The 26,993-nt window shown below is 42.8% G+C and overlaps 1 protein-coding gene across 1 annotated transcript; it reads left to right on the top strand.

The window, feature by feature from the left end:
* The first annotated feature begins 610 nt into the window (after positions 1 to 610).
* Positions 611 to 24,993, top strand: CCZ1 (CCZ1 homolog, vacuolar protein trafficking and biogenesis associated). Its single transcript, XM_060120625.1, has 15 exons — positions 611 to 799; positions 1,790 to 1,887; positions 1,979 to 2,072; positions 2,350 to 2,427; positions 2,860 to 2,907; positions 3,487 to 3,570; positions 4,849 to 5,024; positions 9,659 to 9,740; positions 11,921 to 11,982; positions 12,281 to 12,392; positions 16,390 to 16,423; positions 17,069 to 17,186; positions 23,003 to 23,161; positions 23,446 to 23,573; positions 24,648 to 24,993. Exons 1-15 carry the CDS (start codon positions 686 to 688, stop codon positions 24,701 to 24,703), a joined length of 1,443 nt encoding a protein of 480 aa, XP_059976608.1. The 5' UTR covers positions 611 to 685; the 3' UTR covers positions 24,704 to 24,993.
* Positions 24,994 to 26,993: the final 2,000 nt, after the last annotated feature.

The raw sequence follows: 26,993 nt of genomic DNA, 5'->3' as shown, positions 1-26,993 counted from the left end.
ACATAATGAGCCGTTCCAACTGCCACAATTCACAGGCCCCAAAAGCTGAAAAGGGCGATGCCCTGCGCTCCAAGGTCTAGGACTGGGCACTATGGGGAGATGCCACGCTCTGTCCCGCTTAGGCCCCACAACGCGCCTCGCCACGTGCAGCAAACTTTCTCCCTGAAGCCAGAGGAATCCGCGTACGGCGCAGTCCGGACGGTTTGATTTGATCCAGCGGTCACCTGAGGTCTCTCAAAGAGGGAAAAAAAAAAGCCCACAAATGCCAGAGGGACCCTGTAGATGATGAAAATGCGCAAGTTGCTTGGCTGAATGCACGACCGCCCCTAACGCAGGGGCTTCCTTTGCACCTTCACACTACCTTCTACAGAAAACTATGTCCGTTTCATTTTTCTTTAAACACGCAACCCTCGCCTTCAGCCAGGCCAGAAATCTGCGAACAAACTAAAAAAACCGATTTCACCCTCAACTTAACTCTTACAGTTATAAGAAACACCTACCCAGAACACAAACGTGAACGAACCCGCACAGGCGCGCCAGAAGAGGAAGGTGGGCTGCGAATTCTTCTTCCGGGCCGGCAGCGGCCACTTCCGGGACGACGGCGAGCGAGGCGGAAGTGCGGTCTCGCGGCAGCTGTATTTGGGCGGGCAGAGGGAGGCTTCCGAGGCTGGGGGGCCGGGCCGGGATGGCGGCAGCGGCGGCCGGGGCAGGAGCTGGGGCGGCCCAGGAGAAGCAGTTCCCGCCGGCGCTACTGAGCTTCTTCATCTACAACCCGCGCTTCGGGCCGCGCGAGGGAGAGGTAAGCGGAGCGGGGCCGCGCGCGGGCGTCCGTAAGCGGCCGAGGAGGGCGTGGGGCGACCGTCGGGCCCGAGCAGCCGCGGGGTGCGCCCTGGAGGCGGCCCCGGCCCTCCCGGAGCCAGGCAGCACCTGTCACCCTGCCCTCGTCGAGCGGCATTTACCGGGCTGCTTTGTGCCAGGTGTGTGCCCGGGGCAGGGGCTACGGCGGGGGTCAGACAACGCGGGCAGGGTCTGTTCTAGGTCCTGGATCAAAGCCTGTGTATTGAGTGAAGGTTCGTCAGGCTAATCACTCCACACAGGTGGAGTCTCTCTTCTCTACATCAATCCTGGGTGATTAAAGTTGAGTTTACGTCTTCGTTGCTAGAAGTCTCCGCCTAGAAGCTTGGAACAAGAGTGGGAGACTGTAGTCCTTTAAATGCAGGTTTGGGGGATCTTTGGAAAGGTTTTTTTTTTTTTTTTTTCCAAATTAATAAATTAAATCGGATGGGGGCGGCTGGTTTTTTTAAATGGTTATTTTTTAAGGTGGGGACGGTGATTTCCTCAACGGATGTCCGGCGGTAGGTTGTGTTGGCAGGAAATCACGGTCCTTTTAAAGGCTGTCAGTCCAAATGCCTGTGAACCTGCTGGGTTTAATTTGTGGGGAGGTGTAAGTCTGTGCACCTGCACACACGCTTATTTCTTAACAAGCGTTGGTGTATTACAAATTAGCATGAGGAAAGAAATCCAAAGACTGAGTTTTCAGAATAGTTGTCTAATGCTATTTCAGATGGCATATGATTTACTGAATATCACAATTACCTTCAGGCAGGTGGGCGTTGTTTACACCGTGAGGAGAAGATAATTTTTGTTTTTCTAAAAAAGCGTCCTTTGTTTTGTTTTGCCAGCTAACGTGTATGGCATGAGAGGTTGACAGTAAATGTAGCACTTTCAACAGCTAAGATGGAAAAAAATGCTTATGTCAGTGTTGTGATTCTGTTTCTTCATACTTCAGGAGGAAAATAAAATTTTGTTTTACTATCCAAATGAAGTAGAAAAGAATGAAAAAATTAGAAATGTCGGATTATGTGAAGCTATTGTACAGTTTACAAGGTAATACTTTTCAATGTGCTTTTGCAGAGTTGAGTGAATTCTTAAAACTTATGCTAGAGAATTGTCCCTAACATTCTTTTAACCTTTTTAGGACCTTTAGTCCATCAAAACCTGCAAAATCTTTACATACACAGAAGAACAGACAGTTCTTCAACGAACCAGAAGAAAATTTCTGGATGGTCATGGTATTTACATACACAGTACACCTTTTTGAATTTGTATTATAAAGTGATGGGTGATCTTTACTGTTAGGAATTCAGGAAAGTCCTCCAGTCATTGCATCTGAGGAGAGTTACAATAGGGTTGGTGGCAGTTTAAAAATCAGACTCCTGTTTGGTGTATTTGTTACTGAGGCTCTTTTAAGAAGTTTTGAGTTGGGACATGTCCAAGTTTTTTAATTAGGGGAAAATTTAAAACATATATTTGATACATTGTGTAATTTCAGTTGATCAAAATTTGTAGGTTGTTAGGAATCCCATAATTGAAAAGCAAAGTAAGGACGGAAAACCAGTTGTCGAATACCAAGAGGAGGAGTTGCTGGTAATGTGTCATTTTTTATTTCATATTTTTAGAAAAAAATTTGTTAGTATCTTGTATTTTTTAGTATTAGTATTTAGTGTTATTATTTTTTCAGATTTAAGCTATGTCACTTCTGCAGAAGTTTCTCAGGGTACACACAGCAAAGTTTTATGCTTATCATTTCCATTAGCACAATCTTATAAAAATGTATATGTACCATCTCTTACGAATGCCTTCTACTGATCATCTGTGTTTAAAGCCCTCCTAAAAATTAGGCTTACTGGTCCGTAATTGAATTTAAATACCTCTTATTTTCAGCACACAACTACTATAGGACCAAGTTTATGAGCATTGTATTGCTTTGCCAAGAGTCACTGTACCTTTGCTATGCAATAGACTTCTTTTGCTTTCCCTTAAATTAAGATCTGTGCCATGTCTTTGTGTTGTCTGTAGGACAAGGTTTATAGTTCGGTGCTCCAACAGTGCTACAACATGTACAAGGTAAGCGTGACGTGCTTTCTGAATTGAGAGTCTAGCCAGTTACCCCAATTTACATGGGATGCTTAAAATAATTCTTAACTCTTTACATGACTGCAAGGTGACTATGTGTCCATTTTAGGGGGTGGAAATAATGGGGCCTTTGAAACAGTATTGAGGTTTATGTGTGCACTTACTCAGTACTGAGCCCTTCTCTCTTCCCAGACTTGTGCTAGGAGTATATCTGCATTAGTGAACAGTAGAGTCCATGCTCTTGAGGAAAGTACATAGTCCAGGTATTTGCATGATTGAAGGATCTGGCAATATTATTTATGTAAACTGAAACTTAGGTGTGAGTTCAGGTTAAAAAAAAAATGTCCAAAACAGGTGATTTTATAAAATTTACAGTATCACTTAACAGTGTTTTGGTATTTTGTGACTTATAACTCAGGCTTTCTCATGTAAATATTTTCTATATTCAAAAGGAACTGGGGGATGAAATTAGCGGAATTAATGTAAAAGGAAAAGAAGAACTTGTTATATTGGGAAATTGAAGGACATAAGAAATTGACTGTTTTTTTTTTTAATCTTTTACACCATTAGCTTTTTAATGGTACATTTCTGAGAGCCATGGAAGATGGAGGTGTCAAGCTTTTAAAAGAAAGATTAGAGAAATTCTTCCATCGGGTAAGTATTTTGAATTTTATTTGTAATCTTGGTAGTTGTCCAAACAGACTGTTAGAGAGAGACACAGACAGGTTTGTTTCTCACATACAAAAAAAATCTAGAAGTTGGAAATGGCAAAGAGCCTCAGGCATAGTGTGACAAGATCAGACCAGTTAGGAGACTCATTAGATTTGCACTTTTGAATTAGAGCTTCTTGACATTTGTACACAGCTCCTTAAAGCATCTTGGAGATGTCTTTCGGCTTCATCCTTGTCCCACTTGTGTCTGTCCCTGTGGGCTAACTCAAAAGCAAACTTCCTGTGTGGTGGATCAGTTAACTAGCAAAATCTCACATTCTTACAGATCGATTATGTTCACTAAACAGGAGTAATCTGTATTGACTCAAGGTGAAGTCTGTGGCTGTGACACAGGCTTTCTTCCCTTAGTGGTAATTAGTGTGATTTTTCTTTCCCAGCTGATGTGAACGTGTCTACACAGTTGCCATTCTCCTTCAATGTAAATTTTGCATATTTGACCTTCCCCTGGTCAAATCCAGTTTATCTTAGAGAAATGACTCTCAATTTATCTTTCTCCCTACACTACCTTTGATGTCTATTTTTGAATTATTTTGTTTTTATGAAGTACTTTTCTTTCTTGTTTCTTCACTTTAATGACCATAATTATTCACTCTGACTGTCCCCTCTTCCTCTTCTTGTCTTAATTTCTCTCCTGTCCATCAACACTGACTGTATGCCCTTCCAGCGTGATTTTAGTATAAGATGGCCCATGATATCATGTGTGGAGGTCAATCTAATCTGAGGAGCACTGATATGAAGACTTAAACGCTTCAAAGAGAGATAGCACAGTGCTGAATGAACACTACTTATGTTTGAACTTAATTTTTTGAAATTGGTACTGATTTCCAATCCAGTTCCCTGTGGCTCACCCCCGTGTTGGTCTTGGCAGTGTGCTGTTTGCTAGCATGTATTGTACCATAAATTAAGACTAATTGTTTTCAGTTGTCAGAGTACTATCTTCAATATACTATTAGTAACTTTTTTTTTTTTTTTTTGCGGTACGCGGGCCTCTCACTGTTGTGGCCTCTCCCGTTGCGGAGCACAGGCTCCGGACGCGCAGGCTCAGCGGCCATGGCTCACGGGCCCAGCCGCTCCACGGCATGTGGGATCTTCCCGGACCGGGGCATGAACCCGTGTCCCCTGCATCAGCAGGCGGACTCCCAACCACTGCGCCACCAGGGAAGCCCTGTTAGTAATTTTATGCCTTATTTTTTTCCTACAGTATTTGCAAACGTTGCATTTGCAGTCATGCGATCTACTTGACATTTTTGGCGGGATCAGCTTCTTCCCATTGGATAAAATGACTTATTTGAAAATCCAGTCCTTTATTAATAGAATGGAAGAAAGCCTGAGTATAGTCAAGTATACTGCCTTTCTCTATAACGATCAACTCATCTGGTAGGTATACCCTACGGCTTGGTGTGTAGAAGAAGAAAGTCTTTTGGGATCATAAAAAATAGCAATGACTCCGTTGATATCATGTTGTCAAACTGGAAGTAATAGCTGGTGGGGGGTGGAGGGGTAGGATGCGTCTTTTTAGATATTGTTAAAATAAGGCAGTGATTGTTTAAACCAAAATTAGGGTAATTTTGTTTAAAATTACCAAGCAGGGGAGTTTAAAACTGGTTCCACGGAAGACAGAGAAAATGTTAGGCTGAAGAATCCTTTTTTTAAAAAAATTAATTAATTAATTTATATTTGGCTGCATTGGGTCTTTGTTGCTGTGCGTAGGCTTTCTCTAGTTGCGGCGAGCGGGGCTACTCATTGCGGAGTGGGGGCTACTCATTTCAGTGCGCGGGCTTCTCATTGCGGTGGCTTTTCTTGTTGCGGATAATGGGTTCTAGGCACACGGGCTCAGTAGTTGTGGCTCGCGGACTCTAGAGCGCAGGCTCAGTAGTTGTGGCACATGGGCTAAGTTGCTCCGCCGGGTGTGGGATCTTCCTGGACCAGGGCTCAAATCCATGTCCCCTGCATTGGCAGGTGGATTCTTAACCACTGCGCCACCAGGGAAGTCCCAAGAATCCTTTTTATTTTGGTATTTTTCCAAAAACATCTTCAAAGAAACAGTATGGTAAATGTGGAAAGCATAATTTTCATACTTTAAAAAATAAATTTATTTATTTTTATTTTTGGCTGTGTTCGGTCTTCATTGCTGCATGCAGGCTTTCTCTAGTTGCAGTGAGTGCGGGCTTCTCATTGCAGTGACTTCTCTTGTTGTGAAGCACGGGCTTTAGGTTGTGGGCTTCAGTAGTTGCAGCACACAGGCTCAGTAGTTGTGGCTCGTGGGCTCTAGAGCACAGGCTCAGTAGTTGTAAAGCACAGGCTCAGTAGTTGTGGCGCACAGGCTTAGTTGCTCTGCAGCATGTGAGATCTTCCTGGACCAGGGCTGGAACCCGTGTCCCCTGCATTGGCAGGCGGATTCTTAGCCACTGTGCCACCAGGGAAGCCCCATAATTTTCATACTTTCTTTTAAGAAAGCTAGTTTTTAAAAAATATCCAACAAGTTATAAGCGCTATAAAACCAGGAAGTAACCCACTGTCATCAAACTGTGTTTGTGTCCTGTAGTAGGGACAAATACATAATTTCTTTGATGAAAGCATTGATACTCAAGAAGCAAACATAAACTATTATTAAAAACTTTCAACTCCCGAACACGGAACTCTGGAAGAGCTGTGTGAATGTGCCTGAGATTCGGGGAGAGGTCCCTTAAGACTTGAGTGAGAGCCAGCCTGTCTGTTCGCAACTGAGAGTGGTCTGCCTGTGATGAGCCGCTGAGGTTCACGGGGGAGCAGCCAGCTGAAAGCCCTCCGGCAGCTGCTCAAGTGCATTCGGTTTTTGTGTTTGTATCTTCTGGCATGTTGTTTGTGCTCCGAGAACATTGATGGTGACCTCAAAGCAGATGATAGGAAATACCTTAGAGTTCTGTTTGGACCGTGTTGCATCTAACTCGTGGATTTGGTTTTAGCAGCGGCTGTGAAAGGATTTAGCAGTGGCTCCTCCTTTGTTGGGAGGAGGGTGTCAGTTGACTATCTCGCCCAGAGTTTTTGGCCTGTTTTTTGAGAGAACTTTCTTTTTAGTGAATTGATTTCCTTTTTCAGGGGTGAATGCTTTTTTTTTTTTTTTTTTTTTTGCGGTACGCGGGCCTCTCACTGTTGTGGCCTCTCCCGTTGCGGAGCACAGGCTCCGGACGCACAGGCTCAGCGGCCATGGTTCACAGGCCCAGCCGCTCCGCGGCATGTGGGATCTTCCTGGACCAGGGCACGAACCCGTGTCCCCTGCATTGGCAGGCAGACTTTCAACCACTGTGCCACCAGGGAAGCCCAAGGGGTGAATGCTTTTATGAATAAATGCCTTAGCTATTTCTTAAGTTAATCAAAGTTGACCAGACTCTTTGATCTTGGCTAGATTATGTTACATTCAACACTTGACAGTGACGTAGTCTGTATTATAGACTAAACTGATCCTACCTTGAAGGAGTCTGTCGAATGATGGCCACTTCATTCTCGGTAATGCTCCCACTGAAAGAGATTCTCGAATAACTTGGCATCGCCACCAGAAACAGAGTTGGCAGGCTCTGGAGAAGTGCACAGATCCCGGACCAGTGCTGTGCGCAGCTCACAGCGCTGGAGTTGAGGCTACACTCAGAGCAGGTGTGGAGGTCTTAGAGCAAAACAGGTGAAGTTCATTTAGCATTTAAGTAAAAACAAGGCACAGAGTCATATATAAAACAGAAAGAAAAATCAGTCTTGAGAAAGTAGTAGCATCTCATGCACACAAATGAATCAGCTGATCAGAAGAATAATTTTTCTTTTTTTTAAATCATTCATATCAAATGACTATTTGAGAAACTTTGAGAACATCTGTACTTCTGAGCACCAGTAGGCTGTTTCCTTTTTGATGTGAGCCATTGACAGAGTCCTGAATCATGTGGACCTGTCAGTACAGGGTTTTGTTTGCTTTTATTTGGTTACTTGTGCTAAGAAAGGAACTCTTGTTTTTTGGGGGGGGTTTGTTTGTTTGTTTTTACTTTTTATTTTGAGATTATTGAAGATTGGCATGCAGTTGTAACAGCTTTTCTCCAGCGGTGACATCCGGCATGATTATAACACAGTATTACTTCATTTACTTTTGTTGGGGAGCAGGAGTCGGGATGGGGGTGGCAGGTACTGGGAAGAGGGTTGCTACAGTCGGAGCTCGTGGACGTTCCACAGCCCGGGCAGGCCTCCCCATAGGCAGAGTGAGAAGCGCCTACTTGCTGCTTCATGCTCTGAACAGCTGGCTGTGACTTATTTTCTTTTTAAATTTTCTACCCAGAAAACCAGCATCAAATTACTTAATGCCTAGCATTAAATCTTAAGTGCAATAATAAATGCAAAGCCCTAAGCACAGCACACATAGTAAGTAGTTAAGAAGTGTCTTCTGTTTCCTTTTATAGGGTGTTTTCTGCTCAGTGTCCTCTGGTCTGGAGCAGCACTGTCCAATAAGCATATAATGCAGGCCACAAATATCGTTTTAAGTTTTCTAGTAGCCACAATAAAATAAAAAGAAACTGGAGAAATCAATTTTAACAATATATTTTTTTAGCCCAATATATCTCAAATATTTTTTCAACATGTAAACAATATAAAAAATTATTAACGAGCTATTCTTTTTGTGCTCAGTCCTAAAAGTCCAGTGTGTATTTTACACTCATTTCCACCAGCCACATTTCAGGTGTTCAGTAGCCAGATGTACCCAGTAGCTACCGTTTCTGGAAGCGCAGCTCTGGAAGAAATTGCCCAGAGCATGATTCTTTATATACTGTCTGCTGCTTACCATTAGCAAGCTCTCTCCACCAGGATTTATGTCTTGAATGGAAAGTAACATCCAGAGCCTGTTTTGTGTCTTTCTCTTTCTTTCCTCAGTTATTTCCGCAAAAGAAAAGAGTGGGGGACCTTCTGTGTGTTTGATTTGAAAGGGTCCATCTGCCTGGTCGGCTGCAGGTTACTTTCAGAATTGGTGTTGTCACAGGCCAAGTGCTGACAGTTCTCAGCTGTTGCTGTTTTGGCCTCACCTTTGGACCCAGGACTTCGTTCTGCTTGGCAGGAAGCTTCAAACCTGCTTCAGGGTGTTTGGCCCCTTTAGAGTTTTAGCTGTGGAGAGACATTCTGAAAATGGGAGAGGAGAGGTGGTGTAGGAGGAGGCGGAGATAAGACAAATGGGAGGAGTCCAGGGAAGTGGGCCGCGTTTCTGTGCCGAGCCGGCCAGACTTCTAACATAACCTGCGATTCCACTGGGAAAGAAGGCAGAGCCCCTGGAACGTGGTGCAGAGGCTTGGTTTATATCAAGTTAGACTTCCTCAAGGATTTTTTCAATTATCTTGAATAGAAAAAAACCCCCCAGATACAGAGTCATTGTCTGTTTATATCCTTATCTGAAAAACCGGTTTCAGGTAGAGTCCAACAACCCCTGCTAGTTTCTCAGTTCTTTTCCAGGTGCCACTTATTCTTCCCTCGTTTCAGATTGGATGGTTTGCCCAAAAGTTTGTTTCTTTCTCTTCCCACTTTTTGCCTACACTGAATCGAGAGAATTAAAATCCAAATACATTTCTGAGACATAGCATTTTAAGTTCCCCATCTACAGCATAGCAGTGTGTTTAGGATGCAGGGTGAAAGAAAGTGGCCTTACCGTGTAACCCAGAAAGTGGACAGAAACCTGCTACCTGAAGGGGAGTGTCGCAGGTGCTAATGCTCCCTGGATAATCCCATGTGGTAGGCAAATCAAATCTGCTGTGACTTTTTACTTCAAATGGCATATAAAATGCAGGACTATGTAGTAGTAGCCTTTAGCAGGTCAGGGTAGAGTTCTAGTGCTGGACTCAAGTTTAATTCATTCCATTCTTGAACTTTCCATCAAGGAAAGGGCTTCTTGATATCATGCCAAAAAAAAAAAAAAAAAAAAAGAGAGAGAGAGATGAACTTTTATCACAGAGCAATGGAAAGACAGAAGACCAATTCCAGACTTTTAACACAGTGCTTTTCTGATGTTTCAGGAGTGGATTAGAACAAGATGACATGAGAATTTTATACAAATACCTCACCACATCTCTATTTCCAAGGCATATCGAACCTGAGGTATGATGGGGTACTAATCTCTAGATAAATAGATAGATGGATATATAGACAGACAGACAGACAGACAGACACACACACACACACACACATACTCACAGATTTGGGGGTGGAGTAACTTGGTGGATGGGGCAGTTCTGATCTGTATTTTACATTATTAGTGTGATGTTTAGTCATGTAGCTGTCCGTCGGTATCCATGGGGGATTGCTCCCAGGACCCCCAAGATACCCAAATCCACACACGTATGCTCAAGTCCCTTATATAAAATGGCATAGTATTTGCATGTAACCTACGCACATCCTCCCTTACACTTTGAACTGTCTCTAGGTTATTATAATACCTAATAAAATTGAAAAAAAAACCCCTAATACAATGCAAATGCTATGTAAATAGTTGCCAGTGTGCGGAAAATTCAAGTTTTGCTTTTTGGAACTTTCAAAAGAAATTTTTGCCCCAAATATTTTCAACATGCGGTTGGTTGAATCCACAAATGTGGAATCTGCAGATGTGGAAACCTCAGATATGGAAGGCCAACTGTATATATTTAGTGTGTGTCACTTAGCACAGAAAACCACGTATGTCAGCTTTTCTTCATTTTGTTACGTTCAAATGCAATTGCAAAGCTATGTTTTTAAGGGGAGCAATTCATTGATTTTTAGGTCGGGTTCTGGGAACTCTGAAAATGCCAGGGATCCTGGACAAAACAGTGGTTAATTCTGTGGTCTTTTCATGTACAAACATGAGATCTGATTTTGAGTTGATTTTATACTTCCCGCCTGGCTTTTCCATTCTGACAATTTCTCAGTTTTCTGCAGAGAACTGTAAATACTACTGCAGTGTTTTCTGCAAAGTATCTTTTTTTAGCTTTAGTTAGGTTGGAAGTGAACAGTGTTCATAAACCATAACATTATCATTTTGACCCAGGAGCGCATACACGCACCCTCTCCCTCGCTCTGTTTTTTAAGGCCATGACTTGAAACAACAGGAAAAAAGTCTCTTTGATAAGAAATCTCAAGGTTTGGAGAAGGACCTGATCCTGCACTTTGCTCCTTTCTGGGTAGTTTGAACACAGTGGCTAATGTTTGTGGAGTGTGTACCATACGCCAGACACGGTGTAAGTGCCCAGCACACTTGCATTATCTCATGACATCCTGACAGCCGTCCTGAAAGCCGGGTACCTTATCTCCATCTTACAGAGAGGAGATCCATGCTTGGGGGGCTTACATGATTTAACCCCGTGTCACCCAGCTAGTAAGTGACGGAGCCAGGACTTGATCTCGGGGTCTTACTAATGCTAAAGCACCTGCTTCCAACCACACCCTCAGAAGGATCCTTCAGGAGGCTTTCCCATGGTGGACAGTGCTGTTGCAACAGCAGAACACTCTATTGGTGCTTTATTATATGTCTAAAGAGCCGGGCTTATAAAATAGGAATGTACGAAGTGGCAGTGAGGACATGGATGTGTGAGGACTTCTCTCAGTACAGGCTGCACGTGTGAGAGCTGTGCATTCTCACTATTGGATTTACTGGTTTTCAATCTTTCATTTTCAGTTACACGCTAGAATTTTATATAGACTAGAAGAACATCAAAAAGTTTTAAAAGAATAATAAGTTTTAGCTAATGTGACTATTAGATTTGGAATTTTTTTTCATTTCCTATGCGTATTGAAGTAGTGTATCTTCAGCAGAAGAAACCAGGAATGGGTTACAAATATAGATCTATGAGGAGGCACCATGTCATGGCTGAAGGCAGGGACTTTCAGGTCACACAGGCCCCTCCACTGAGGGGCTGGGTGTGTTGGTGAACTTCTTCAAACTTGTTTATATTTCTAGAAAATAGGAAGACGGCATTCCCCATAGGGGTGATATGAGATAAAATTATGTAATTTATGTCATCGCCTAGCACATATTAACCACATGGGAGATTTCATTTATTGCTGTAAAAGGAACTAAATCAGTATGTGGAATTTAGGGCACAGTGAAGTTATGATATTTCTGTTTAAAACCAGTGAGTTCTTTCTGTACCTCTGTAATCCCCCCTCCTTTTTTTTTGGTGGGGAGGAATGGAAAATTGATATAGAAAAATGGCATGGAGCCAACTAGTAAATAAAAATGCTGTTTTTCAAAGCTTTGAATATAGGAAATCTAATAAGTCACTTGTCAACATTAAATTTGTTTACAGTTGGCGGGAAGGGATTCTCCAATAAGGGCAGAAATGCCCGGAAATCTTCAACACTATGGAAGGTAGGACTTCCGTCCTTTGATAGACAGTATTGGATTTTATTATCTTTTTTGGTAAAGATAAAATCATGAACACTGAATTACCTTTGTGCTACTTCACTGACAATAATCAACAAAGGAAATTCTTTTGTTTCCAATGCATTAAAACGATTACTTTTTTATATTCTGATCTGGTGTTTTCTAAGTAATGTCTAGCTTCCCAAAAAGGCCGTATATTAACACCCTTATAGGAATGCACTGTTTATATATTCCTGTTTATAATCTGCCTAATTGAATGAAGTCATCTGTGCTTCCTTTTCAGATTTCTCACTGGACCCTTGAATCTTAATGATCCAGAAGCAAAATGCAGATTCCCCAAAATTTTTGTAAATACAGATGACACATATGAAGCTCTGCATTTAATTGTTTATAAGGTAACAGTGGCCTTTCTCTCCAGGGTTACAGATTGATACTAAAGTAAATCTTGCACAGGTACACTAGTCGGTGCGCAGACCTCACGTGTTTCTTGGAACAGGTGTCACAAGTTCTGATTACTGTAAAACTCAAAATGGGTGCTTTCTGGAGTAAGAGGGTTACTTTCAGTCCCCATTAAACTGTAGTTCTGTGATTAGCAAGAGTCACTGTCTGAGGCTGTGACTCAAATGTTTCAAGTCCTGCACACGGACAGATCAGAGGCCGTCAAGGCCGGTGTTGCCTATTGTTCGATGCCTGCCCACACTCCAGTGGATTCTGCCTTCGCTCTGATTTTAAAGTTGTGGACTTGCTAATTCCATAAGGATAGTATGAGTTTCTGTCAGGATATTATCTTGTAAGGATGTATTTTTATGTTAGGTTGGTTTATTTTTATAAATTTATTTATTTACTTATTTTTGGCTGTGTTGGGTCTTTGTTGCTGCGCGCGAGCTTTCTCCAGTTGCAGCGAGTGGGGGCTGCTCTTCGTTGCAGTGCGCGGGCTTCTCATTGCGGTGGCTTCTCGTTGTGGAGCATGGGCACAGGCTTCAGTAATTGTGGCACACGGGCTCAGTAGTTGTGGCGCACGGGCTTAGTTGCTCAGTAGCATGTGGGATCTTCCCGGACCAGGGCTGGAACCCGTGTCCCCTGCATTGGCAGGCGGATTCTTAACCACTGCGCCACCAGGGAAGTCCCTGTGTCTTTCTTTAAAACAGTTTTACTGAGATACAATTCACACAGCGTGTGTTCATCCATTTAAAGTGTACATTTCAATGGCTTATGGTAGCAAAGTTCAAGGGTGCCCAAGATCACCTTCACTTCTCACACAAACTGCTAGTTCAGTTCACCTTCACTTCTCACACCAACTGCTAGTTCAGGGGTCCTTTTGAAGTCTTTGTCTGGTTTTGGTATCAGGGTTAACACCCTGTTTTGTTTTGTTTTTTATAAACTTACAAAGGGTCTAATCAGTTTTTTTGTTTTGTTTTGTTTTTTAATTAATTATTTAATTTATTTATTTTTGGCTGTGTTGGGTCTTCCTTTCTGTGCGAGGGCTTTCTCTAGTTGTGGCAAGCGGGGGCCACTCTTCATCACGGTGCTCGGGCCTCACTATCGTGGCCTCCCTTGTTGCGGAGCACAGGCTCCAGACGCGCAGGCTCAGTAGTTGCGGCTCACGGGCCTAGTTGCTCCGCAGCATGTGGGATCCTCCCAGACCAGGGCTCGAACCCGTGTCCCCTTCATTGGCAGGCAGATTCTCAACCACTGCGCCACCAGAGAAGCCCCCTAACACCCTGTTTTTTGGAAGACTTTGTGAAGGATTGCTGTGAATTCTTCTTCAAATGTTTGGTCACAGTGAAGCCACCTACATCTGGGCTTTTCTTTGTGGGTAGTGTTTAAATTGTTAATTCGTCTCTTTGCTTATTGTAGATCTTTTCTGATTTTTTACTCCTCTTTGAGTTAGTTTCAGTGGTTTGTATCTTTCCAGGGATTTGTCCATTTTAAGTTATTCAAGTTGGTGTACAATTTTTCATAATATTATAGCCTTATAATCTTTCTTTTCCTTTAAAGTCAGTAATGCTGTCTCCTTTCATTCCTGATTTTAGTAATTTGAGTCTTCTCTCTTTTTTCCTTGGTCTAGACAGGTTAGCTAAAGATTTTTCAGTTTTCAGTTTCTGATCTTTTCAGAAAATCATCTTTTGATTTCGTTTTTTTCCTCTTCTGTTTTTCTGTTCTCTATATTTCTGCTCTAATTATTGTTATTTCCTTCCTTCTGCTTGCTTTGGGTTTAGTTTGCTCCTCTTTTTTCCAAGGTCTTAAGATGGAAGTTTACATTATTGATCTGAGATCTTTCTTCTTTTTAATACGTGTGTTTACAGCTATAAAGCTGAGAGACTGTAATACTAAGATGTAGTAGATTGTCTTTTATAACGATTCCTCCATTTGCTGTCTGCTGTTAGGACAATTTCCCTCTGGAAATTTAAGTGATTGTTTTTTATATTTTTCTCCAATGATGGTGTTTCACTGGGGAGAGAGCATTAATATGTGGATTGGGGAGGTGGATGGGGCAGGATTGTCCATGAGTTGACAGTTATTGAGAAAGCGACGGTCAGTGGGGTTCACATATACCATTCTGTGTACATTTTTAATATATTTGAAATTCTTCAACTTTTTTAATAGAGACTTTAAAAGGCACTTTAAAAAAAAAATCAACCTGTAAGGGATCAGTTGTGCAAATGCCTGAGGCAGACATAAGGGAAGCAAGCTGGATCAGGCTTCAGGACCCTGTGACACACAGAGTTCGTGTCGCAAGGAGACCAGCCATTGCACAGGTCTGCCAGGTAGTGACCAGAGTGAAGAGCCAGTGGTCCCAGGTCTCTTGACGCTTTAGGAGAGGCTGGAAATTGGAATTTTGGTAGAAAACCAGTTGGCATCTAAGTCAGAATTACTTTAAACACAAAGAAACACCTATATTGGATGGAACTGGCCTGTAAGTCACCCAGTTTGCAGCCTGTTTCTGGGCAAATAATAATTATGATTCGGTTACAAAATAGCATAAATGTTATTAACTTTGGCCACTTAAAAATAAAGTTAACAGCTGATAGAGGTTGAGAGGCAGAAGTGGGGAGAGGTGCAGGGACAGGGGCAATGTTAATATACTCATTCAGAAGTGGCAGTTCAGGAGCTTGTGCCTGTGACTGGTGGCGTGAGAAGTGAGCCATTTGAGGCTGTAAGGTGACCCTCCAGTGGAGGAACTAGAGGGGCTGTAAGCTCTGGGGGTGGGGGGAGCGGCTGGAGAGGAGCCTCATCCATCATGATGCCGGAAGGCGACAGTGGTGTTAACCGTGTTATCTAGAACATTAACAGTGGTTGCCGGGGGAACAGGCCTCAGAGAAGGAAGTCTTTTGCATTTTCATCCTAAGCCTATATGTTCTGTTTGACCTTGTTTCTAACACTATACATTGCTTTGATAAATTTAAATATTTGGGGCTATTTATTTATGATGTGGCTTGCTGTAGGTTCCTGTTACTTACTCATGTCATAACCGCAGTGTTTGCTATAGTAAAAAGTGAGACAAGGTGACATTAATTTGCTGTTTTTTTTAACCTGTGTTAATGGAGATCATCAAACATTCACAAAAATAGGTTAGAATAATGAATACCAGGTACCTATCACACAGCTTAATTAATAATATGCGAATGTATCATCTCTCTTCTCTACATGTCCTGGTGTTTTGGGGTTTTTAAATAAATTTTATTTATTTATTTATTCATTCATTCATTCATTCATTTATTCCTTTCTTCCTTTCTTTCCTTCTTTCTTTTCGTTGGGTCTTCGTTGCTGCGCTCAGGCTTTCTCTAGTTGCGGTGAGCAGGGGCTACTCTTCATTGCGATGTGCGGGCTTCTCATTGCGGTGGCTTTGCTTGTTGTGGAACACGGGCTCTAGGTGCGAGGGCGGTAGTTGTGGAACACGGGCTCAGTAGTTGTGGCTCGCGGGCTGTAGAGTGCAAGCTTAGTAGTTGTGGTGCACGGGCTTAGTTGCTCTGCAACATGTGGGATCTTGCCGGACCAGGGCTGGAACCCGTGTCCCCTGCATTGGCAGGTGGATTCTTAACCACTGCACCACTAGGGAAGCCCCATGTTCTGGTTTTTTGTTAGAGCGTTTTAAATCATCTCCTCATTCCCCTTATAAATAGTCCATTTTGCGTCTCTAACTAATAAGGACCTCTGTTTTAACATCACCACCCTGCCATTATCACGCTGGACCAAAATAACGTTAATAACTTCCTTAATACCATCTGTTATCCAGACCCTATCCAGATTTCTCCAGTTGACTAGAAAAGTCTTTATAAAGTTGATATATTTAAATAAAGATTTAAACAAAACCACTGCATTTGATTATTTAAGTCTTCATTTTTGTACCATTATCTAATCTTTGGTTTCTTTTCTCCCCTCCCCCCGCAGGCCATGAGTGCAGCTGTGTGCTTTATGATTGACGGTAGGTACACACCTGTATCTGGTTTCACCTGATTAGCTAAGGCTTTTCTCTTTACACTTTGCTGTGGTCTGTTCCTAAATGATAAACAAGTTGTCGTAGCAACAGGGAGGCTGTATTAAGCCTCCATCTGGGGCCTCTGCCATCTTAACCAGCTATTTCTAATATCGTTAAAGTCCCAGCTTTCCTGCTTCTCAGCAGTAGGACCTGGGCACCTTTCTGTGCCTTCCTGCCCGTGAAACGATTATGGGAGTACCCATCTCAAAGGGGGCTTTAGGATTAAATGAGGGAATATTTGTAAAGTGCCAACAGTGCCTGGCCTGTGAGTGCTGTGTAGTATTTGTTAAATAAATATTTGACCTTCCTAGGTCTACTGGGGGTAGGCAGTCAGTTTACTACCCCGCAGGGAGTGCTTCAGTCAACATTCACAGTGGGATAGTTCTTTGCCTCTTTTTCATCTTAAATATGACTAATTCTGGCTCCTCTGTTTCTCTTCTATTTGGGAGGGGAGGGGGATCTGATCATTTAATTATTTCCCAGATCAGTACAGTTTTCATTTGAATATTGTTGTTAAGATGGTAAAATGAAAATTGACCTTTTTAACACAGTGTCCTCACACTCACTGGTGTTTCTTGAATTACTTGTTAGCTTCTATCCAGCCTACGTTGGACTTTTGCCGAAGACTGGACAGCATTGTTGGGCCCCAGCTTACAGTGCTGGCATCTGATATTTGTGAGCAGTTTAACATCAACAAAAGAATATCTGGGTTTGTACTTTGCTTTGTGTTTGCTTTCAAGCATTTAACTGGCTCTGGAAGAATAAGGGTGGTTTTTGCTTAGAACATGGATGGTGTTAAGGTTCGTATAATCTCTGAGTCCAGAGAACAAATGTGTTGTTTGGTCCTGTCTGCAAAGCTTCCTAGGGAGCTGTTCCTGAGTTTTTCTGCCCCACAGTGACGGTCGGGGCTGGGTCTTCTCTTAATGCATCCCCTCAGCTCTCCCCAGTGGTGGTATGAACGTGTGGGGTTAGGCGTGCTAGCTCTGCCTGTGGTCTTGGCCTTGTGAGTTCACTTCGCATCCCACATGACCCGCCCGGGCTGTGAAGTCCACACTGGCAGAGGTAATCAGCAGGGTTTTGCTTTGCATAGACGGAAAGCACTTTGCCTCTCGTGCAGAAGTGTTCCTGGTGAGGTTGCCTGTGATGTAAGCCAGTAGGCGTTGGTGCTGAGTCTGGCGTCTTGAAAGGCTCTAGGCTGAGTATCAGGAGACTCGAGGTTAAACTCACCTTGGTTCTAAAAACACCCTGAAAAGTCACTGAACCTCTTTCTACTCTTTTCTCAGTGCAAAGTCGAATGACTGTAAAGTGCGTAGATGGAAAGTACTTTAAGGAATAAAAGGCTTCTTTATATGGGCTTCGCATGTGTTAGAGAAGTTACGAAAATGCTGCGAATTTATATATAACCTTGTGCTTGTAGTGAGCATATGTTGTATGTATGTGGTCTTACATAAGCACCAGCCCACAGAGAGGTCCCACATGGGCTCCAGCTGAAAGCACGGGTAGGTTTTGTATCTGCAAGTGGATTTTTACTGCTGACAGCTTACGTAGTTTTAGAAAAGATACAGCCAAGGAATGAAAGTGCCTGACCAACTTACATCTTGACAGTGCTGTTTAATCTAATTTTTTGACCATGAACCTGCCAGATTTTCAATTTTGAAGGAAGCATGTGCCTTAAATCTGTATTGGATCATGCAAGTTATGAGTGGAGAATGATCAAGTGTAGTTACCTCCATCCCCAAACCCTTGGGAGATGACTGGACATTTTAACTGCTCTGCCAGTGCTTTCGGCAGATATGATGAATATCAAGTAACTCACTGACAAATATCCAGAGGTAAACTTGCTGTCTCGAGTACTTTTTATTTTACAAATCAGGTTAACCCTCTTTGGGATTGTACAGAAGAAAGGAGATGGCCTTGGATATTAATTATCCTATCATTAGACAGCAGTTTTCTCTCTGATATTTTATTATGAAAATTTTCAAACATAGGAAGGTTGAAAAAATTGTACAGTGGATACACATATACCCCCACTTGGATTCTTCCGTCGGCATTTTGCCATGTATGTTTGGGCACAAATCTGTCAATTCCTGTCTAAAGGATAATTTCTTGAGTGTTAGGAGAATCACTGCACAGTACCATTAGCCCCTCGAGGATAGGGTACCTGGCGGACGTGATGGTACAATAAGTGCCACACAGTTTAGGGGTGTGCCCAGTAACAGAGCTTCTAGGAACGTAGTTCTTATCTTTGAAACCGTGACCTGAAGATGGTTCTCGATGCATCTGAGATGTTATATGTAAGGAGCTTTGATTGCCAAACCGTAACCATCAACTGACTAAAGATAAAAGCTTTTGAGTACAAAAGGTAATGTAGTTTTCTTCCAGAAATCCTTCTGACCCAAATCAAGCCACTTTATGTGCCAGTCCTGGGACCTCCATAAGTCATATTCCAGAGAAATTAGAGGCAGCCCTGAGGGAGGAGAGACCCCAGCCAGCAGCATGTCAGGGGCATTGTTGGGGGGCAGAGGGGGCTATGTTAGCCAGCTGTCCTGATCCCAGAGACCAGCTCAGGGGCCTCTGTTCTCTCGGCTGCAGCCCCCGCTAGAAAGTGCCCACGGGGCTGTGCACTAGTGTTTAGCGTTGAGTCCAGATTTATAAACTGCAGCTCTTAACGTTCCTTATGAAATTGGGGTCAGCCCTTTAAAGAATGGTGTGAAGTAGGTTTGTTTGGCGATCGGTTTCTATTCCTTTGTGAGCCACCTCAGTTTTTTTCTTCTCCAGAACTTAAAATTCTATTATTTTTATTTATTTTCTTCTTTTGAGAGTAATTTATGTCCTTAATTTTTAAATGATTCCAAAATAGAAATATTGGAAATCTTATTTGGCTTCTGTCTTTCTGGACTTGTACACGCATATAAACACAGTGACATACACACATGGTGTTTTTTTACACATGGACTTTTGAAAATATATCATGCTGTAAATCTGTAGCTTTAATATATATATATATATATATATATATATATATATATATATATATATATATATATATGGTATGAGCATCGGTTTAAACCAATAAATACAGACCTACCTCATTCTCTTTAATGGCTTCATAGTATTTAATAGGAAAGATGTGTTCTATTTGCTTACTCGTTCTCCCATTTAATGGTTAGGGCTGGTTATGGCTATTAGTATTACAAACAGTTCTGTATTGAACAGTCTGGTACTTAAACACCCAATTATCTCCTCAAGAGAAATCCCTAGGATTGAGCTCTGGGGCAAAGGAAATGCACATTTACCATGTGGCTCGGCTCCTGCAAGGGTGGAGCCACCTTCCCCTCCCGCCCGTGCCACCAGCTCCCGTTCTCCCTGCTCTCTCGCATTTCAACAGTGACACTGAGGTTGGGCGTCTCCTCATCTGTTTATGGGCATTTCTGTCTCCTCCAGAAATTGTCCCCGTCCTCTGGCTCTTTCCATTGAAGTGCTTTGTCTTTTTTCTTTTACATCAGTACTCCTAATGTAATACCCTTTAGTCATGTTGCATCCTCTCTCCTTTATATTTAGTCAGTTTTATTAATCATTGCCTTTGGATTTGTCTTTAGTGGCACACTTGGGGCCTTCCACCCCAATATTGTAAAAATGTCCCATTTTTATCTCTGGTACATTCCTGGCTTTATTTTCTGTGTTAAATTTCTGATTCACCTAGAATTTTTAAGGGCTTGCAGGAGGGCTGTAACTTAAAATTTTCCCCCAAATCGATGGTTTCTGAATCTGAGACTTCAGTTTTTGTGTCTTTCACACACCCCTATTCACTGGCCAATTCTAATATTAAATTTGAAAAGGCAGGAAGGAGGAGGAGGATGTAGAAAGTTATTAGAAAAGGAGCCTCTTTCCTGTGAGCAATTTTTTTTGGTGGGGGGTTTGCGGGCCTCCCACTGCTGTGGCCTCTCCCGTTGCGGAGCACAGGCTCCGAACGCGCAGGCTCAGCGGCCATGGCTCACGGAACCAGCTGCTCCGCGGCATGTGGGATCTTCCCAGACCGGGGCACGAACCTGTGTCCCCTGCATCGGCAGGCGGACTCTCAACCACTGCGCCACCAGGGAAGCCCAGCAATTTTTTTTTATAATCCTTTTTTATCAGTCTTCTTGAATCAATGTGTAAAGTAGCCCAGTTGCCTAGGAGGCTGACTGTGCTGGGATTCCTCCCACAAGTGAGGAGTGTAACCATTAGCAGTAAGGGCTGGTTATGATCAGACCCAGGATTGGACATGGGGAGGAGCAGGACGAAGGCAAGATGGGAGGAATTGGCCCCGGCTGTGGTCAGTGGTGTTTAATGGTGCAGCACGGTGGAGGAAGTCTTCTTTGTCTTAAGTTTGGTCTGATTAGTGAGGAGTGGCCAGTAGCCATATTCATCTAGAAATCATCTATCTGGCAACCTTCAGCTCTCTGGAACACAGCCCAGAACAAATGAAAACCACAGCTGGTCCCTCCTCCCAGCCAGCTGCCCAAGTCCACAGGCGAAACTCTGCGAGCAGTTAGGTGTGCACTGAACATCTGGTCATTTCCTCCCCTGGTTCACAGCTCACAGTAACCTTTCCAGGTAGGCTTTGGAAGTGTGGAAAGGTTTTCACATAACTGGTCCTTAAACATTTAAGTCTCTGGCATCTCAGTAAAATTGATGCTCTTTACTCATGGGAGATATCCCTGTGACCTCTTTTTCTTTATATAAATTTATTTTATTTTTGGCTGCATGGGGTCTTCGTTGTGATGCGTGGGCTTCTCATCACGGTGGCTTCTCTTATTGAGGAGCACGGGCTCTAGGCGCGTGCGCTTCAGTAGTTGTGGCACGTGGGCTCACTAGTTGTGGCTCACGGGCTCTGGGCGCAGGCTCAGCAGTTGTGGCGCATGGGCTTAGTTGCTTTGCGGCATGTGGGATCTTCCCGGACCAGGGCTCGAACCCGTGTTCCCTGCATTGGCAGGCAGATTCTTAACCACTGTGCCACCAGGGAAGCCCTGCTATTTTTAATGTGAGCAGATGTTGTTTTCTTTTATTAACAGTACATTGCAAGTAACTGGTTTTTTCTGTTTTCGTTTTTACATCATCCTTCATGGTGGGTGAAGTGGAAAGAGGCCACATTTGCCCCTGTCCTAACTACCTAAATAACGTCTCTCACGTGAATGTCCATGTGGGATTACAAAAGGAAGAATTCTGATCTTCTTAGAAGAGTGTTGTACGTGTTACAAATGAGAGCAAGAGGAACGCCACGCAGAGTGTGAGACAAACAACCAGAACTTTAAGCCTGATCGAAGGTCATAGAAGTTAGTCTGTCCAAACAACTAAATTTACAACTCTTTCCTAATTTCTTTTAAAATTTTCATCTTTCCAGACAATTTTTCTTGTAGTTATACTTGCTCTTCTTAGATTAGGGGCCTACTAAAAACAAATTCTGGTTTTATAAGAATTCTGTTTTCATTTTCCTGGGAACTAAAACATCCACATTCTTTCTCTGCCTAGAGGTAGAGTATTACAGTAGTAACCCACTTCCCCGGAGGTCGGATTTCCGGCACCCTCAGCTCCCCAGTGCGTGGCTGCTCCCCCTGTAGTAAGCAGAGAAGGCTTCGGGCCCCCAGTGGCAGGGCTGCCTAGGCCTCACGCAGACCCCCGATTGTGAATTTAAGGCACAGTGAGAGGTGAGGGAGGGGAGGCCCCTGAGAGCCGAGTGGCCCAGCTGTCAGGGTGGCTCCCCGAGGGGTCTCAGACTCTGACCCGGGAGACAGCGAAGTAGCATTGCCCAGTCATCCAGAATAATAAAAGGGTAAATCCCAATTAAATACTTCAGAGGAGGTTCATACGTTTTAGAATGATCTCTGAGTAGGATGATGAAAGCTTTGTTATTTACAGTGCTAAGCTTCCATTCTGTGGCAGTTTACATACATGCAGCTGTGGGATAAATGAGATGTACGGGGGTCAGCAACCTTTTTCTGCAAAGGGCCAAACAGTAAGTACTTTAGGTTTTGTGGGCTGTGTATGTTCCAAGTACTCAACTATCCTTTAAGCGTGAGAGCAGCTGTAGACAATACATAGGCATATGGGTGTCCCAGTAAAACTTTATTTAGAAAAACAGGGCCTGGTTTGGTCCCAGAGCCATAGTTTGCTGATCCCTTCACTGGAATGGTAAGTGACCTGCATTGATTTACTTTGTTTTTTGTTTTTTAAGTGAACAAATAACTGAGTGACTGCCATTTATAAAACACTGTACTTGAAAAAAAAATCACATATGGTTAAAATATTTGTGGTTTTAAAAGTACATACTTGAGCTCGCTGGGAAATTCAGTCATTTTGAATACCTCACGGATATCAGATAAGTTACTGCTGAATGTTACGTCTTAACTGAGGTTCTTGATTTGAAGGCCCAGCCATTGAAAATACCACCTTAGCCATTCCACATTTAGAGTTTTTACAGTGTAGTTGTACGTTTGGGTAATTGTTCTTTCAGAAAGTTACCACCTCCATAACATGTTTTCACAGGTCTGAAAAAGAACCCCAGTTCAAGTTTATCTACTTCAACCATATGAATTTAGCAGAAAAAAGTACAATTCACATGAGGAAAACACCCAGTGTGTCACTTACGTCTGTTCATCCAGATTTAATGAAGATTCTGGGTGACATCAACAGTGATTTTACAAGGTAATTCTAACCACCTCACCAGTTAGGTGTCCACTTTCTAATAAGAGACATTAAAGGAATCATCTTCAAAAACCGAGTGACCCCAGGCCCCTTCAGAGGTCTTGACCACCTCCCTGGGCACCAGTTCCAAACATCATTAAGCCCAGAAGGGGCTGGTCACTCACAGGGGACTCCCTGAACTTTTCACATGGCTCAAGTTTCCTGTTTCTTGTTTTAGAATGTTTTTCACAATCCAGCTATATATATAAAATAAACAATTGTGTTTTGAAACTCTTTTCTTCCAGGGTGGATGAAGATGAAGAAATCATCGTGAAAGCAATGAGTGATTATTGGGTTGTTGGGAAAAAGTCTGACCAGCGGGAGCTGTATGTTATTTTGAATCAAAAAAATGCAAACCTCATTGAAGTAAATGGTAAATAGGGTTTGGTATTTGAGCAGAATTTTAATGCTACTGATATTTAAAAACTATCTTTTCAGTGTACTAAGGACATGCTAAATAGAACAAATCATGACTGTTGAGATTTTAAGCAGACGCCCCGTTGCTTAAAAGAAATCATCATTTGGCCTATGCGGGAGTGGGACAGTGGGGCAGTGCACCCCAAGTGTCAACTGTAGGGACAATCAGGTGTGAGGTTCCTTCTGCAGACATCTTCTGGGGTGTATTACATTTTTCTCTTGATACCAATACTTGTATTAATAGTCTATGCATTAGAAACAACCTCAGGGAATACATGCCTCATTTATTTATTTATTTACTTTTGGCTGCGTTGGGTCTTCGTTGCTGCACGCAGGCTTTCTCTAGTTGTGGCGAGTGGGGGCTACTCTTTGTTGCCGTGCCCAGGCTTCTCATTGGAGTGGCTACTCTTGTTGCGGAGCACAGGCTCTAGGCGTGTGGGCTCAGTAGTTGCAGCTCGCGGGCTCTAGAGCACAGGCTCAGTAGTTGTGGTGCACGGGCTTAGTTGCTCTGCGGCATGTGGGATCTTCACAGACCAGGGCTGGAACCTGTGTCCCCTGCATTGGCAGGCGGATTCTTAACCACTGCGCCACCAGGGAAGCCCCTACACGCCTCATTTAAAACGGGAATTGAGTAAAGTCCAGATAATGACACCACTGTTGGAGCTGCCGATCCACAATTCAGGGTTGCAGCTAGAGTTTCTGTGTTTTTGAATCAGATCCCTCAAGATTTTAGAAGTTGTGCTCCTCACCCCCCAACCCACGGGTGTCTTAGACACTTTGGGTTTGAGCTGTCTCAGGCCCAAAGAAGCAATGTTACATAGTGTTAAAGTCTCCTGTACGTCACGTCTTTTTTTCTTTCTCTCGACTTAACATTTCTTATCAAGGCTTCTGAGATTTAAGATCAAAATTAATGCAGACCTTTATTTATGACCAACTTTACTCCAGGGAATTTAAGGTACTCATATATATTATATAACCTTTTAAGTGAGAATTTCTATACCTTACTCACCGTTTTCTGTTCTTTTTGCAGAAGAGGTCAAGAAGCTGTGTGCGACGCAGTTCAATAACATATTCTTCCTGGATTGACTGACAAGGGCTCACCGAAACATCTTTTAAAAAAACAGCTCAGCAAGCATTTTGTTTACCATTGCAGGTTATTGGTCATATTATTGACTGGATTAATGACAATAGTAAAGCAATACTTGCTTTGAAGAATCAAATTTCTACTCAGCCTGATGATCCCCTGAGGTTTTTAGATTTTAAATATTTATGTGGAATTAAAGGTAGTCAGCTACATCTCTTTCATTCCGTTCTTTTGACATTATGTGACTATTTTACTGGAAAATAAGACTAATAAATTGTTAAAGTTTTTAAAATTCTGGTCTTGCATTGAGTCTCTCTGGTTGCTTGTTTGTAGACCACACCAGCCATGGGTCCCTGGTTCATCCTCAGGAATATTCTAGCAGCTAAAGGTGCTCAGAGTTGGGATTCCTTCCCCGGTCCCTAGGCCTGAAGTGGTAAACTATGAGGCATTTGCCCAAAGTAATTGCTGGACTTGGTTTTTATCTTGAGCAATAATGTGATTTTTAGACCACAAATAAACATCAAAGAACTGATGTTCTTTGCAAGTGCCCCAGTGTGCTCCAAACATAAAGCCACGTAGAACTCCCAGGTAGGCACAACCCCACCTGCATGCTCACAACTGAGATTAAGCCTGGCAGGATTTGATTTAACTTTTGGTGGTCTGGACATCCCAGAGTTTGGTTGAAAACTAGCCGGGCACGGTCTGGAAAAACCGGTACCAACCCGGCCCTAATAGGAGCTCTCCACAGCCCCCCTGCACCCAGCCTGTGAGTTAGGGTGGAGCAGGGAAATGACTTCTCATCTATTTGCAGTTATTTTCATTGTCACCCGCTAATTCACAATCTCCCTTATGATTTCCTCTTACCCCGTGAGTTACTTTAAATGGTATGTTTTAGTTTCCAGTGATCTTAGGCTTTCTTTACTGTGTGTTTATTGCTGACTTAGTAATTGCAGCAAAAATAGATCATGGTCTCTGATGTATTATTTGAAGTTGTTGCAGTTTTCAACCTAAAACGTAGTCACTGTTTTTGTCAGGGTTTATTCTCTGTTGCATCCTGGTTGCTAACTCTGTTAGTTCCAACTTTGTAGTTTGGTTGGTAAAATTATCTGTATCCTTACTTAAGTGTGTGTCTTCCTGATCTATTTCTTCCCTCATGATTGTAGTCTTCCCTGTAATTCTCTCTGCTCTTGCAAGGCTAGTATGTACAATGTATGTGAGTAATGCATCTCTTTGGTTGTTGGTCCTTTTATTGTTATCTTTATCTGTATCATGCAGATGTTTGCTTTAAATTCTGTTTTGTCTGTTCTTAATATTGCTTGTTATTCCGGTCATCTTGATTAGATTGTCCTGGTACATCTTTTTCTATATCTTTATTTTCATCCTTTCTATCTGGTTTTAAGATGTTTACCTTGTGAAGAATAACATTGAAGTGAATTTCTATTTCTTTTAAACCCAATCTAATTATTTCTGGGATTTTGAAGGGGAGGAAGAGGTGAGTTAACCTGTTTGCTTGGTGATGACGGGTAGATTTTTTCTTTCCCTGTCATCTTTTGCGTTTTCTGTTTCCATTCTTTTTTCGATTCTTTTTCCCAGCTTTATGTCAGATGATAGTTTCCTTCCTTTTTGCTAGTTTGGAAACTTCAGATTGTATTTTTATGCTTTTGGTGGTTACTCTTATATTTAACACAACTATTAGCTGTAACATTTTCCTAACAGACTTAAAGTATTCACTTAACTGCTGACTGCACACCTGGCTCTTTATCCTACATTGTTCGGCCTTTTGTCCATGCAGTGCTGTTTGCGATGCTGTGGGAATGGATGGGAAATGACCAGGGAAGAGGCCATGTAAGAGGCAGCATGTGAAGGACAGGTAGGATGTGGGCACAGGGCGGTTACAAGGGGCAAAGGAGGTGTGCCAGGCTCAGGGGAGAGGGCCTAAAGAAACGTTTAAACAACTTCACTCCCCACTGGTTTTATCAGATTCTAAATTTAATCACCAGTTTTATACTTGGACTTAAAAAAAGAAAACAATACACATTTAATACCCACATCTGTGTATTTTCATTCAGCTCAGTTGTCAAAACGCAGGCATTTCAGGGCTTTCCTGGTGGCGCAGTGGTTGAGAGTCTGCCTGCCGACGTGGGGGACACGGGTTTGTGCCCCAGTCTGGGGAGGATCCCACATGCCGCAGAGCAGCTGGGCCCGTGAGCCATGGCCGCTGAGCCTGTGCGTCCGGAGCCTATGCTCCGCAACAGGAGAGGCCACAACAGTGAGAGGCCCACGTACCGCCAA

This window comes from Mesoplodon densirostris, chromosome 16, assembly GCF_025265405.1.
Source record: "Mesoplodon densirostris isolate mMesDen1 chromosome 16, mMesDen1 primary haplotype, whole genome shotgun sequence".
In the NCBI taxonomy this organism is placed as follows: domain Eukaryota; kingdom Metazoa; phylum Chordata; class Mammalia; order Artiodactyla; family Ziphiidae; genus Mesoplodon; species Mesoplodon densirostris.
The sequence above is the reverse complement of the archived record's forward strand: the minus strand, read 5'-3'. Positions and strand labels throughout refer to the sequence as shown.

Coding starts and splice junctions, on each gene's coding strand:
- CCZ1 (XM_060120625.1), top strand. CDS start 686: ATGGCGGCAGCGGCGGCCGGGGCAGGAGCTGGGGCGGCCCAGGAGAAG. Junction 5,025..9,658: donor TATAACGATCAACTCATCTG/GTAGGTATACCC, acceptor CTGATGTTTCAG/GAGTGGATTAGAACAAGATG. Junction 17,187..23,002: donor ATCAACAAAAGAATATCTGG/GTTTGTACTTTG, acceptor ATGTTTTCACAG/GTCTGAAAAAGAACCCCAGT.